Source organism: Nicotiana sylvestris, chromosome 11 (genome assembly GCF_000393655.2).
Source record: "Nicotiana sylvestris chromosome 11, ASM39365v2, whole genome shotgun sequence".
Classification (NCBI taxonomy): domain Eukaryota; kingdom Viridiplantae; phylum Streptophyta; class Magnoliopsida; order Solanales; family Solanaceae; genus Nicotiana; species Nicotiana sylvestris.
Window position 1 is genome coordinate 99,495,812 of NC_091067.1, and position 12,497 is coordinate 99,508,308.

At 39.3% G+C, this 12,497-nt stretch overlaps 1 protein-coding gene across 1 annotated transcript; it reads left to right on the forward strand.

Annotated features, from left to right (window-relative positions):
- Window positions 1-739: 739 nt before the first annotated feature.
- On the forward strand, window positions 740-12,091 carry LOC138881393 (uncharacterized). Its single transcript, XM_070161615.1, has 7 exons — window positions 740-1,377; window positions 1,558-2,320; window positions 2,402-2,647; window positions 2,774-2,965; window positions 3,188-3,265; window positions 3,605-3,821; window positions 11,853-12,091. Exons 1-7 carry the CDS (start codon window positions 740-742, stop codon window positions 12,089-12,091), a joined length of 2,373 nt encoding a protein of 790 aa, XP_070017716.1.
- Window positions 12,092-12,497: the final 406 nt, after the last annotated feature.

Here is a 12,497-nt window from a genome sequence, read left to right on the forward strand (position 1 = left end):
CATACAAAGGGAAGGAAATTGAGGAAGAGAGTTGTGAGGCGCAAGGATTAACTCGGTCAGGACATTGTTTTGCTCCCGAAGAGTTGAGAAAGGCCAGGGTTACTAAAGACAATCCAGTACTAGTCAAGAAGGTTGTGACGGAGGAAGAAACGGAAGAGTTTTTGAAAAAGATGAAAGTACAGGATTATTCCATTGTTGAACAACTGAGAAAAATGTCGGCCCAGATCTCGTTGTTGTCATTACTGATCCATTCGGATGAACATCGCGAGCTTTGATGAAGATATTGAATGAAGCTCATGTACCTGAAAAAATTTCAGTAAACCACTAGGAGACAATTACCAACAAAATCTTTGAGGTAAACAGGGTGACATTTTCTAACGATGAATTGCCGGTGGAGGGCACAGAACATAATAAAGCTCTCTACTTGACGGTCAAGTGTGAAGATTCAGTGGTTACTCGGGTGTTGATCGATAACGGGTCTAGTGCTAATATTTGTCCATTATCTACATTGAACAAGTTGAAGATTGAGGATGATAGAATCCACAAAAATAGTGTTTGCGTTCGAGGGTTCGACGGAGGCAGAACAGACACAGTGGGGGATATTATACTTGAATTGACTATTGGCCCGGTCGAGCTCACTATGGAATTTCAGGTGCTGGATGTTGCAGTATCTTATAAACTTTTGTTGGGTCGACCATGAATCAACGCGGCCAAAGTAGTGTCTTCCACGTTGCATCAAATGGTCAAGTTCGAGTGGGACAGACAAGAGGTCGTGTTACACGGGGAAGACCACACATGTGCTGTAAGTGATGCCATCGTGCCTTTTATAGAGACTGATGATGATAAGGGACCATGGGTTTATCAGGTCATCGACACAATCTCGGTGGATAAGGTGCCGGAGGGTAAAAGCATTCCATGTCCCAGGGTAGCAGCTGCGCCCGCCATTGTAGTGTCAGAAATGTTAAGTAATGGGTTCGTGCTAGGGAAAGGTCTGGGGGCTGAGCTTCAAGGTATCGTTCAACCTGTCTCTTTGCCCAAGAATTTGGATACCTTCGGGTTGGGATTCAAGACAATAGTGGTAGATGTTAGAAGGGCTCGTAAATTGAAAAAGAAAGCTTGGGTTCTTCTCAAACCAATTCCATGCCTGTCCAGGTCCTTCGTCAGGCCGGGTGTCAGAAAGCAGTTGTTGGCAAAAGTGACAGGGTCACTGATTGGGGCAGAGGAGAATTTGGATAAGGTGTTCGAGAGGGTATTTGCTGAAGTGAACATGGTTGAGGCTGGTGAAGGGTCCAGTAAAGCAAATATACAGTGCATCGGACCACGTGCTAAAGTCAACAATTGGGAAGCTATTCCTCTTCCAATTCGGAGGGAGTCGTGGTAGTGGGTGTTGTTTCCTTTTTGTTCACCTGGATTATTCCAGGGTTTGTAATTCAGTTGCTATGTTCCGTCCATTAGGATGAGTTAAAACCCTGTTATCTTTACATTCAATGAAATGCAATTTTTTCTCCTTTCTTCAGTCCTAATTTTGTTTTCATTTTTCTTCTCTTTTTTGTACAGTTCTTGTTATGCTGATATCAATGACATGACACGCATGAGGAAGCTTTGGCCCAATTTTAAAATCCAGTCTAACTCAGAAATAATAATACAAGAAATCGAATATGATGATGAGGTGGAGTGTGACGATAACAAGGCCTATGAGGAAATTAGTAAAGAATTAAGTCACTTTGAAGAAAAACCCAAACCTAACCTAAATGACACAGAAGCAGTTAATCTAAGGGACCAAGACAATATTCGTGAAACTAAAATAAGTGTTCATCTGGAGCCACAAATCAAGGAGGAGATAATTAAAGTATTATTTGAATACAAGCATGTTTTTGCTTGGTCGTATGATTATATGACGGGTCTAAGTACCGATTTAGTGGTTCACAAACGGCCCACTGATCCGGCACTCCCACCTGTCAAGCAGAAGCTGAGAAAGTTCAAAACGAACATAAGTGTAAAGATCAAAGAAGAGATTACTAAGCAATTTGATGCAAAGGTCATTCGGGTTACGCAGTATCCTACCTGGTTAGATAATGTTGTGCCGGTACCAAAGAAAGACGGCAAGACCAGGGTGTGTGTCGATTATCGAGATCTTAACAAGGCAAGTCCAAAAGATAATTTCCCCCTGCCGAACATCCTCATATTAATTGATAACTATGTCAAACATGAGATTGGTTCTTTTGTGGATTGTTACGTGGGTTATCATCAGATTCTAATGGATGAGGAAGATGCGGAAAAGACAGAATTCATCACTCTGTGGGGAACGTACTGTTATCGGGTCATGACGTTTGGTTTGAAAAATGCTGGGGCAACTTATATGAGGGCAATGACAATAATATTTCATGATATGATACACAAGGAAATCGAGGTGTACGTGGATGATGTGATCGTGAAGTCTAGACAGCAGTCTGACCATGTCAGGGATTTAAGGAAGTGTTTCCAAAGGCTTCGTATGTACAATCTTAAGCTCAATCCTGCAAAATGTGCTTTTGGAGTACCATCTGGGAAGTTGTTGGGATTTATAGTCAGCCGTTGGGGTATCGAACTAGACCCGTCGAAGATCAAAGCTATTCAGGAACTGATGCCCCCAAGAAACAAAACTGAGGTGATGAGTTTGTTGGGAAGATTGAATTATATCAATAGGTTCATTGCTCAACTCACGACAATTTGTGAGCTGATTTTCAAGATGTTAAAGAAAGATGCTACAGTTAAATGGACTAATGAATGTTAGGAGGCTTTTGATAAGATAAAGGGGTATTTGTCGAACCCACCCGTGTTGGTCCCTCCAAAACCGGGGAGGCCTTTGATTCTATATCTGGCGGTTTTGGATAATTCATTTGGTTGTGTACTGGGGCAGCATGATGTTACAAGCAGGAAAGAGCAGGCTATCTATTACCTCAGCAAGAAGTTCACATCTTACGAGGTTAAGTATACTCATCTGGAGAGGACATGTTGTGCCCTAACTTGGGTGGCACAGAAGTTGAAACATTATTTGTCATCCTACACTACTTACCTCATATCTGGCTTGGACCCATTGAAGTATATTTTTCAGAAGCCTATGCCCACAGGGAGGCTTGCAAAGTGGCAGATCTTGCTTACAGAGTTTGACATTATCTATGTGACACGGACTGCAATGAAAGCACAGGCGCTGGCAGATCATTTGGCAGAGAATCCAGTTGACAATGATTATGAGCCATTGAAAACTTACTTCCCTGATGAGGAGGTGATGCATATTGATGAGTTGTAACAAGTTGAGAACCCAGGATGAAGACTTTTCTTTGATGGGGCCGCAAACATGAAAGGTGTGGGAATAGGAGCAATACTTATTTCTGAAACAGGTCAGCACTACCCTGTTACGGATCAGCTTCGTTTCTATTGTACGAACAACATGGCAGAAAATGAGGCATGTATCTTGGGGTTGAGATTAGCTGTAGACATGGGTGTCCAGGAAGTCTTGATCATGAGTGACTCGGACCTACTGGTACACCAAATTCAAGGAAAATGGGAAACACGGGACTTAAAGCTTATACCGTACAGACAATTTTTGCATGAGCTTTGTCAGTGGTTTCAGTCAATAGAATTCAAGCACATTCCAAGGATTCATAATGAAGTGGCCGATGTGTTTGCTACTCTGGCATCAATGTTGCACCATCCGGATAAGGCTTACGTGGACCCTTTGCAGATTCAGGTCCGCGATCAGCACGCTTATTGTAATGTGGTGGAAGAGGAACTTGACGGTGAGCCATGGTTTCATGACATCAAGGAATATGTCAGGATAGGTGCGTATCCGATACAGGCCACACGTGATCAGAAACGAACAATTCGACGGTTGGTAAGCGGGTTTTTCCTCAGTGGAGGAGTGTTGTACAAAAGAACTCCAGACCTCGGGTTGTTGAGGTGCATGGATGTAAGGCAGGCCACATCTATCATGACTGAGGTACATTCGGGAGTCTGTGGACCGCACATGAGTGGATATGTTTTGGCAAAAAAGATCCTACGGGCAGGTTATTATTGGCTTACTATGGAGCGAGATTGAATCAGTTTCGTACGTAAGTGTCATCAGTGCCAAGTGCATGGAGACTTGATTCATTCTCCGCCATCAGAACTACATACGATGTCTGCACCATGGCCTTTCATTGCCTGGGGCATGGATGTCATTGGGCCAATTGATCCAGCAGCGTCAAATTGGTACAGGTTTATTCTGGTAGCTATAGATTATTTTACCAAATGGGTGGAAGCTAAAACGTTCAAGTCTGTGACCAAGAAAGTTGTGGTGGATTTTGTGCATTCTAACATTATTTGTCGGTTTGGGATACCGAAGGTGATTATCATAGACAATGGGGCTAATCTTAATAGTCATCTGATGAAGGAGACATGTGAGCAGTTCAAGATTACTCATCGTCATTCTACTCCATACCGCCCTAAGGCAAATGGTGCGGTTGAGGCAGTCAATAAGAATATAAAGAAAATACTCCAGAAAATGGTGGAAGGATCTAGACCGTGGCATGAAAAGCTGCCTTTTGCATTGTTGGGGTACCACACCACCGTTCGAACCTTGGTGGAGGCAACTCCTTACTCTTTGGTATATAGCACAGAAGCAGTGATACCCGCAGAAGTGGAAATCTCGTCTCTCCGAATCATAGTAGAGGCTGAGATCAATGAGGATGAATGGGTGAAAAGCCGCTTGGAGCAGTTGAGTTTGATTGACGAAAAGAGATTGATATTCGTGTGTCATGGTCAGCTGTACCAGCAAAGAATGGCAAGAGCGTACAACAAGAAAGTGCGTCCGAGGAAGTTTGAAGTCGGACAGTTAGTGTTGAGACGTATTTTGCCTCATTGGGCCGAAGCAAAAGGAAAGTTCGCCCCGAACTAGCAGGGGCCATTTGTCGTGACCAGAGTGTTGTCAAATGGTGCATTATATCTGACAGATATGGAAGGAAAGTGTGTAGAAATGGCTATCAATTCCGATGCAGTCAAAAGATACTATGTATGATTTCTTTATTTTGATTGTACTTGTTTGTATTTGGCATATTTCAAAGATTAAAATGATGAAGGCATTTTTTTCTGATATGTAAACACTTTTACCCCTTGTCATCCCCTTTGAGCCTTATTTATTCTCTTTCATATCCCTCTTTCGGAATCAATGGCACTGTTAAGAAACGCGAGTGCGGAATAAAAGAAAATGAAAAGAAAAAGTAAAAAAGAAAAAAAAAAGAAAAAAAGAAAAAAAGAAAAAAAGAAGAAGGAAGAAAAGAAGGAAAAGAAAAAAAAGAGGAGGAAAATTGAAGGTGAAAAGAAGAAAGAAAAGAAAGGGAAAAGAAAAGAAAATGAAGAAAAGAAAGGAAAAGAAGAGCAAAAAAGAAAAACAACAACGTAGTCTCTATAACGTGAACTACGTTTGACTTGATTCCGAAAGGGTACATAGGCAGCCTCTCTGAGGTTCAGTCATACCAAAATAAAATCCAAAAGTCCCCAAGCAAAGAAACTGGGGCAGAGGTCGTGGTTGTTGTAAGAAATCTGATTCCGAAAGTTGTAATTTTAACCCATTTTGAAATTTTGAGCCTTTCATACCCTTTCTTTCTAACCCCATCCAAAGCCCACATTACAGTCCAAAGAAAGACCTTTTGATAAATTTTTGAGAAATGCCAAGTCAAACAGGTAAAGGTAACTCATGTCCAGGGCAACACTCTGGTTCAAGCAAGAAAAGCAAAAGATAAAATGAGAGAGTCTTATTGGTGAAAACCCTCGTGGGCACCTTGAGGCGAAAGTGAGTTGAGAAATGGTTAATGGAGAAAGGTCTGTTGGTGAAAAACTGTTTCGGGGCATTGCATGTCAAACAAGATTAAGGTTTGGGTGAAATAATCAGTTGGTGGAAATTCTGAGGCAGTAAAGTATGGCAGCTGAAAGCTAGTTAGTTGGATTGATTGGGTCAGTTAGTCCGAAATGCATGTCACAATCATTGGTGCCAGTTGTTCCGGTCAGATAAGTTTCTCTTCTTTGTTCTTTTAACAGTCATCCGATTTTGGATTTTTCTTATCCTTAATTCATGAAATCATTGCGTTTCATTTTCTTTTGGGGTTTCGTCCATCTAAAATGTTACAGTGTCAATTTTGTTCAAAGCAAGAGGGAAAGGATTTCAAAGCTCACTACCAGCTTCCAAAAATGGTAAAGCATAATGTGGTCAGAACATGGCAATAATAACATGATGTAAAGGGGAATAAGAGAGGTCGTCGGGAGTTTCATCGGTGGAATAATTGGAAAATGTTGTGGGAAATGTAAAGGTTCAGACCAAAGGGTCAGAGGTATGAAACAACAACACGGGTACATGACAGTCAGGTTGTCAGAGGTTAGGGACTTGGAAAGTCAGTTGGAAAGTCAAACGGTTCAGGGTTAGTTCGAGGAATTCAGTCAACACAAAGCAAGGAAGTGAAAGGATTTTTCAGCAAGAATGCCATCAACTAACCGCCATTTTAAACTAACAAAATTTTCTTCGATTGAAACAGGGGCAGAAAAGTTGTTTGTTCAAGAGGAATTCTCCATGATGAGAAAGCAAGAGGTAATCAGGTTTGACTGCAAGTGAGGTATGTTTAAAACACAAGATAATGAGGAGTAACATAGGAAATGTAGGGTAGTCTCAAAGTTTGCATGTTTAGAACAAAATATTAAGTGTTAAAGTGGGGAGTCCGCCCCTATAACAAGGGAATACATTTTAGTTTTTAAATTTTAAGTTTTGAAGTGGGGAGCCCGCCCCTATAACAAGGGAATACATTTTACTTTTTAAGTTTTAAGTTTTGAAGTGGGGAGCCCTCCCCTATAACAAGGGAATACATTTTAGTTTTTAAATTTTAAGTGTTGAAGTGGGGAGCCCACCCCTATAACAAGGGAATACATTTCGATTCTTGAATTTTAAGTTTTGAAGTGGGGAGCCCGCCCCTATAACAAGGGAATACATTTCAGTTTTTGAATTTTAAGTTTTGAAGTAGGGAGCCTGCCCCTATAACAAGTGAATACATTTCAGTTTGTAAATTTTAAATTTTGAAGTGGAGAGCCCGCCCCTATAACAAGTGAATACATTTCAGTTTGTAAATTTTAAATTTTGAAGTGGGGAGCCCACCTCTATAACAAGGGAATACATTTCAGTTTTTAAATTTTAAGTTTTGAAGTGGGGAGCCCGCCCCTATAACAAGGGAATACATTTCAGTTTGTAAATTTTAAATTTTGAAGTGGGGAGCCCGCCCCTATAACAAGGGAATACATTTTAGTTTTAAATTTTAAGTTTTGAAGTGGGGAGCCCGTCCCTATAACAGAGGAATACATTTCAGTCTTTAAATTTTAAAGTTACACTTCATTCTTATCGCAATTCAAGTTTTAGTTTTCAATTCTTATTAGTATATGGTAACATGTACCTAGTTTTCCAAATTGGGGTAGAAAGTTTTCTTTGTTTGGTTCATTTTGTGAAGTCAGAAGTCCGCCTGGATAACAGAGGAATACATACGGTTCAAGTTTCAGTAATCGGAAGCCCACCCGTACAATAAGGAAATACATTCAAGTTCAGCAATTTGAAGAAATGAACAACACATCAGTTTGTAGTTCGCAATGGCAATGAAGGAATTTGCCAAGAAAACGCAAGACAATAAAGCAACGAGGAAGTACAACATTTGATGAATTTATATAGGATTTTGCAATTCCTAGGTCATAGTTTAGTTTAACTTCTTTTATTTTGCCATGGTGTAATAAGGGAAGTCAACAAGCAGTAACAGCAGCAATCGCAGTGAAATCATAGCTCTTGGTAGTCTCTGTTGCCAGACACTCCTGAACTACACAGATCTGATTCCTGTTTAGCCCAGGATATGTAGGCAACCTCCGAAGCAGGGTGCGGTCAACTCTTTCAAAAAATGCTTCACACGGAATATTCAAACGGGCAAAAATCGCCCATATTTCCTCACTTATTTTTGCCCGAAAACTTTTCATGTTTCCGAGCAAAGAGGGGCAGCTGTGATCATGGGATTTTTGCCCAAAAGCAAAGTATTCCCAGAAATTCAAACAAAATAATTTCTTTATTATTTTATAATTTTAGGGAATTTTGGTGACATTTTCTGCTAATTGGCGCATTTATATGTGCATTCTAATTCATATGAAAATACAAAAATATGCATTTTCATTTAGGATTTAATTTCATATTTTTAATGAATTAGGGGTTAATTTGTTTTAGGACAAAATAGGAAGAAAATAACAAAAATAGTTCACTTTTTCATTTTTAATTGTTTAATTGTGAATTCATCCCGAAATAGTTTTTAAAATAATTTTAGAAATCAATTAGTCTAATTTTAATTGTTGCAATTTTATAAAATCAGAAAAAATAGACAAAAAATAGATAAAAAAACAAATGAAAAAAAAAAGAAAACAAAAAGAAATAAAGAAAGGGTTGCCCACGATTTGGGCCATGCCCAAAACAATTCACCCGGGCCCAACATTTCGTTCTTATTACCCACGCCCCAAGCCCAATCCAATGTGGACCAGGTCCGGGTCCTCAAAAAATCCAAACGACGTCGTTTTCGCGAAGTCCATCTCAGCCGTTGTTTCTTGATCGAACGGATGAGATCGTCTTAGCTTGTTTTATATATATATGTCCGAAATATTTACCCCCCCCCTATCTCGTCTTTCAACCCCCCCCCCCCCCATCCCTAACCCTAAAAAACAAGCCACCCCCATATCCTTCGTCGGAACCCTACCGCCGGCGATACAACCTACGCCGATCTGTCCTAAATTCACACCATAGATTCCCCATGAATCCCTATTTCTAACCATGTCGTTGGTGTCCCTCGAATCTTTCCCCATCTCCTCGAATCTTCGATAGAAGATTCTTCGATCGCGACGAGACCTACCCTAAATAATACCAAATTAACACCATGTGACCGCCTGAGCCTCCTCTACCCAACCCCCATGGCCTTGTCTCTCGAATCTGTCTGGAAAAGCTCGAATCTCAGATCGAGGGTTTCTAACCAAAAACCTAAGGTAGGATCTCCATGATTTTGGACCCTAACAACCCTAACCAGGTGTTTTCTTATGAAAACACATGGTTAGGGATGTGAAGGGTCAGAAATTTCGGGGATGTGGAGAAAAAACCGCTGGCCGGAGCTCTTCGTGGTCAGGGTGTTCGTATTGGTATTTTTCTTTCATCTTCAATTTCTTTTTCCTTTTCTGATTTTCTGCATGTGTGAATTCCTTGTTTAAATGTATAGTTAATTTACGTTTTAATTTTTGTCAATATTGCTCTAATCTTGTATCCCGATTTGATTAAGTCTAGTTGTTTGTTTGAATATGTTCCAATTCCTGATACTAGTTCGATTTATAATTTGCTAATAAGTTTTATTAAGTTTTGCTTGAATTAGTTTCTGGTTTTCTTTTAGTTAAATAATAATTAGTTCATGTTTGGTTTCAGTTTGATTAGTCGTCTAGCTAGTTCTAACTAGTTTAATTTGTTTTGGTCTGATTAAGGCTGATTTGGATTCTTTGGGAAACTATAATTGGTCTGTTTAAGGCTAACAGAGGGTTTTGAGTCAGTTAGTTAGGGGCTTGAAGTTTAGCTTGTTTGGGTAGTAATTTCAGGGAGGGAATAAGGGTAATTTAGGCATGGAAAAGGGTAGTTGTATTAAAAATAGTAATTTCAAAACTAAGATAAGGGTAGTATAGGTATGGTATAGGTAAAAGAACACCTTAGAGACTTCTAGAATAAGACTTTAGTATAGATTTCAGTAAACTTAGGGAAGTAACTTGAGAAACAAGGCAGAAATTGAAGGACTAATAGGGGAAATCTGAAATTAAAAGGGGGAAACGGTGTGAGTGCCATCTAGAGCATTCTACCTTATTTGTTGCCTATAAAAGGCAACCCCAATGCCTTGATTGAGGGGTCTGAAAAATTTCCTAAGGAAGCTCCTCTCTGAATGTTCAGATCTAAAACTTGATGTTCAAAACATTTAAAAATCAAAAAAAATCATTGTTTCATTGTTTTCTTCAGGTTGTTTTTGAATTCCAGCTTTAATTCAACTTTCTAGTTTATCTCGAAATCAAAAACAGCTTGAACTCTTTCGTGTCTATTCAATAGTTGAAATCTGAAAAGTGTTTGGAAGTATTTGAGCACTGGTTTTGGTTTATTTGAGTTGGCTGTGGGTTATTCATCGAATGGGTAGATTGATGGGTTCATTGTTGGTTGTATTGGTGCTATTTTGGTTTTGAAAAGTCTCCGGGATCACTGATTCATTTCTGGGTTGAAATTGCTGTTTGAAATTCCAAATCACTATTGCTTGTTCTGTTGTTGCTAACTGCTCCTTCTTCCTTTGATATTCAGATTTCCAGGTACACATTTGAACTGTCCCAATGTAAACTCTCCTATCCAACGATGAACTGAAATCGAAGTTTCTGCTGCAGTTCTCTTCTTCTATTAAATTTTGTTATGTTATAAACATATCCTGTGACTTAGTGAACTGTACATTCTAATCAATTATGGATTGTATGCCTGGGCTATTTCGATATGTAGCTTGTGTTCGTTTAGACTTGATTTTAGTATAATAGGTACTGGACTCTGTGTAATCATAGTTCTGTTAAAAAAAATCAAAAATAATTGGTATTGCAATAGTTAACAGACACCTAGTGAAGCATTAATTGATTCAGGTTTTGCTAGGTTGAGTCCAGTCAGATGTATGACCATGTAGGTGTTTGGATTGTTGATCAATGTTTGGAGTTGACAATTATAATTGAGAATGCTAACTATTATCGAAAATGTTATGGAAACCCTGCGATTTTATTTTGTTTAAAAGGTTGGGCATAGTCACTTGAGTTTGAATCTTTGTTAGTGTTAATTTGGTAGACTGATTAATTTCTTAGATTAATAATTGTTTGGAATTAAAAGTCGTTTGGTTTGTGTTTGCCCCTGCTGGGATTCGACCACCCAGATGGCTCCGTGTGGCCTGATAGGTTCACCTACTTTGGGCCAAAAGAAGGCCCAGTATTTATAGTTAACGAGAATTGGGTTTTTCACAAGCCTGGTTCATTGGACCAGCAATCATGAAATAAATTCATAAGGATTGGGCCATTTCAAATGGAATAATTGTTTAGGAATTCCTTTTATTACTATGCACAAAAAATAAAAAATCGTAGTTGCTTTTAGGTTGGCCTTTTAAATAATAAGTGAGACGAGCCTCGCCAAATAAAACTACAAATTACAGGGGCCCCGATAAATAATGTCCTCATTTCTTAGAATTCGGAACGGGCCGTTTAGCGAATTTCATGGCTTTCCCTATAGATAATAACGCGTTAGACACTTTAGGGGCATTTTTAATAAATTATCTTCTTAAACTCGGGTGCGCATTGATGCGACCTAAATCCAAATCTCAACGGAGATGAAATGTGTCAACGACCTCAGGTATATTGATTGTGACGTGGTTCGAGACACGTCTTCATGACATTGCAATTCTCGTAATAATAATAAAAGCGGTTCGAAAAAAAACCATAAGCAAGAACATGTTTCGAAATCAGATAAAATCAAAATACAATAGTTGAGCAACCATGCTAGAACCACGGAACCTGGGAATGTCTAACACCTGCTCCCGGGTTAACAGAATTCCTTATCTAGATTTCTTGTTCGCAGACTGTTAACAGAGTCATATTTTTCCTCGGTTCGGGATCAAAATTGGTGACTTGGGACACCCTTAATCTCCCAGGTGGCGAAACTGAACAATAATAATTAAATCCCGTTCTGATTGTCCTTTAACTGGAAAAACTCCTATATTCGTACACCTTCACGGGTACAGGTGAAAAAGGAGGTGTGACAAGCACCTCAAGTTCGACTTCTCATTTGAGAAGTGGGACAGAGGGTACAGTGATCGCAATTGCAGTTAAACGGTCGCATTTGTGGAAGATCAATGTTAGCATTTCTAAACAAGTCATCGCAAATGCGATAAAAGCAGAGATGGAAGGACTTTGCATTTACGATTGTTTCTTCTCATTTTGCGACATATACGACTATTATAGGAGTGAGACGGGATTTTAGTTCATTCTTCAAATTTTCAAAACAAGAAAAACCTAGAGACAATTTTCCAAAGTACCTTTCTTCCCCAAATCATTGGTAAGTGATTCTAATCTATTTTCTTTCAATCTATCACTATATTTCCTAAGATTTCAACCTAAAATCTTGTGTTTTCCTGGTGGAAATTGGTGGTTTCAGTAAAATTAGGAATTTTTGTAAAATGGGGATTTAGACCTCAAATTGAGGTCGGATTCCAAAATAAATTACATAATCGGGCTCGAGGGTGAATGAGTAATCAAATTTGGGTCCGAATTTCAAGTTTAGACCAAGCAGGCCCGGGAGTTGACTTTTTTAATAATAATCCTTTGTAATCGTGGGTAGTTCCTAAGGCTTAATTTGAATCATTTGGTTGGTAATTTGCTAGATTCTA

What these genes read in the sequence shown, in the direction of transcription:
- LOC138881393 (XM_070161615.1), top strand. Translation starts at nt 740, where the DNA reads ATGGTCAAGTTCGAGTGGGACAGACAAGAGGTCGTGTTACACGGGGAA. An exon ending in CCCCAAGAAACAAAACTGAG is followed by an intron (nt 2,648 to 2,773) that starts GTGATGAGTTTG and finishes AATGAATGTTAG; the next exon opens with GAGGCTTTTGATAAGATAAA. An exon ending in CTTACTTCCCTGATGAGGAG is followed by an intron (nt 3,266 to 3,604) that starts GTGATGCATATT and finishes GAGCTTTGTCAG; the next exon opens with TGGTTTCAGTCAATAGAATT.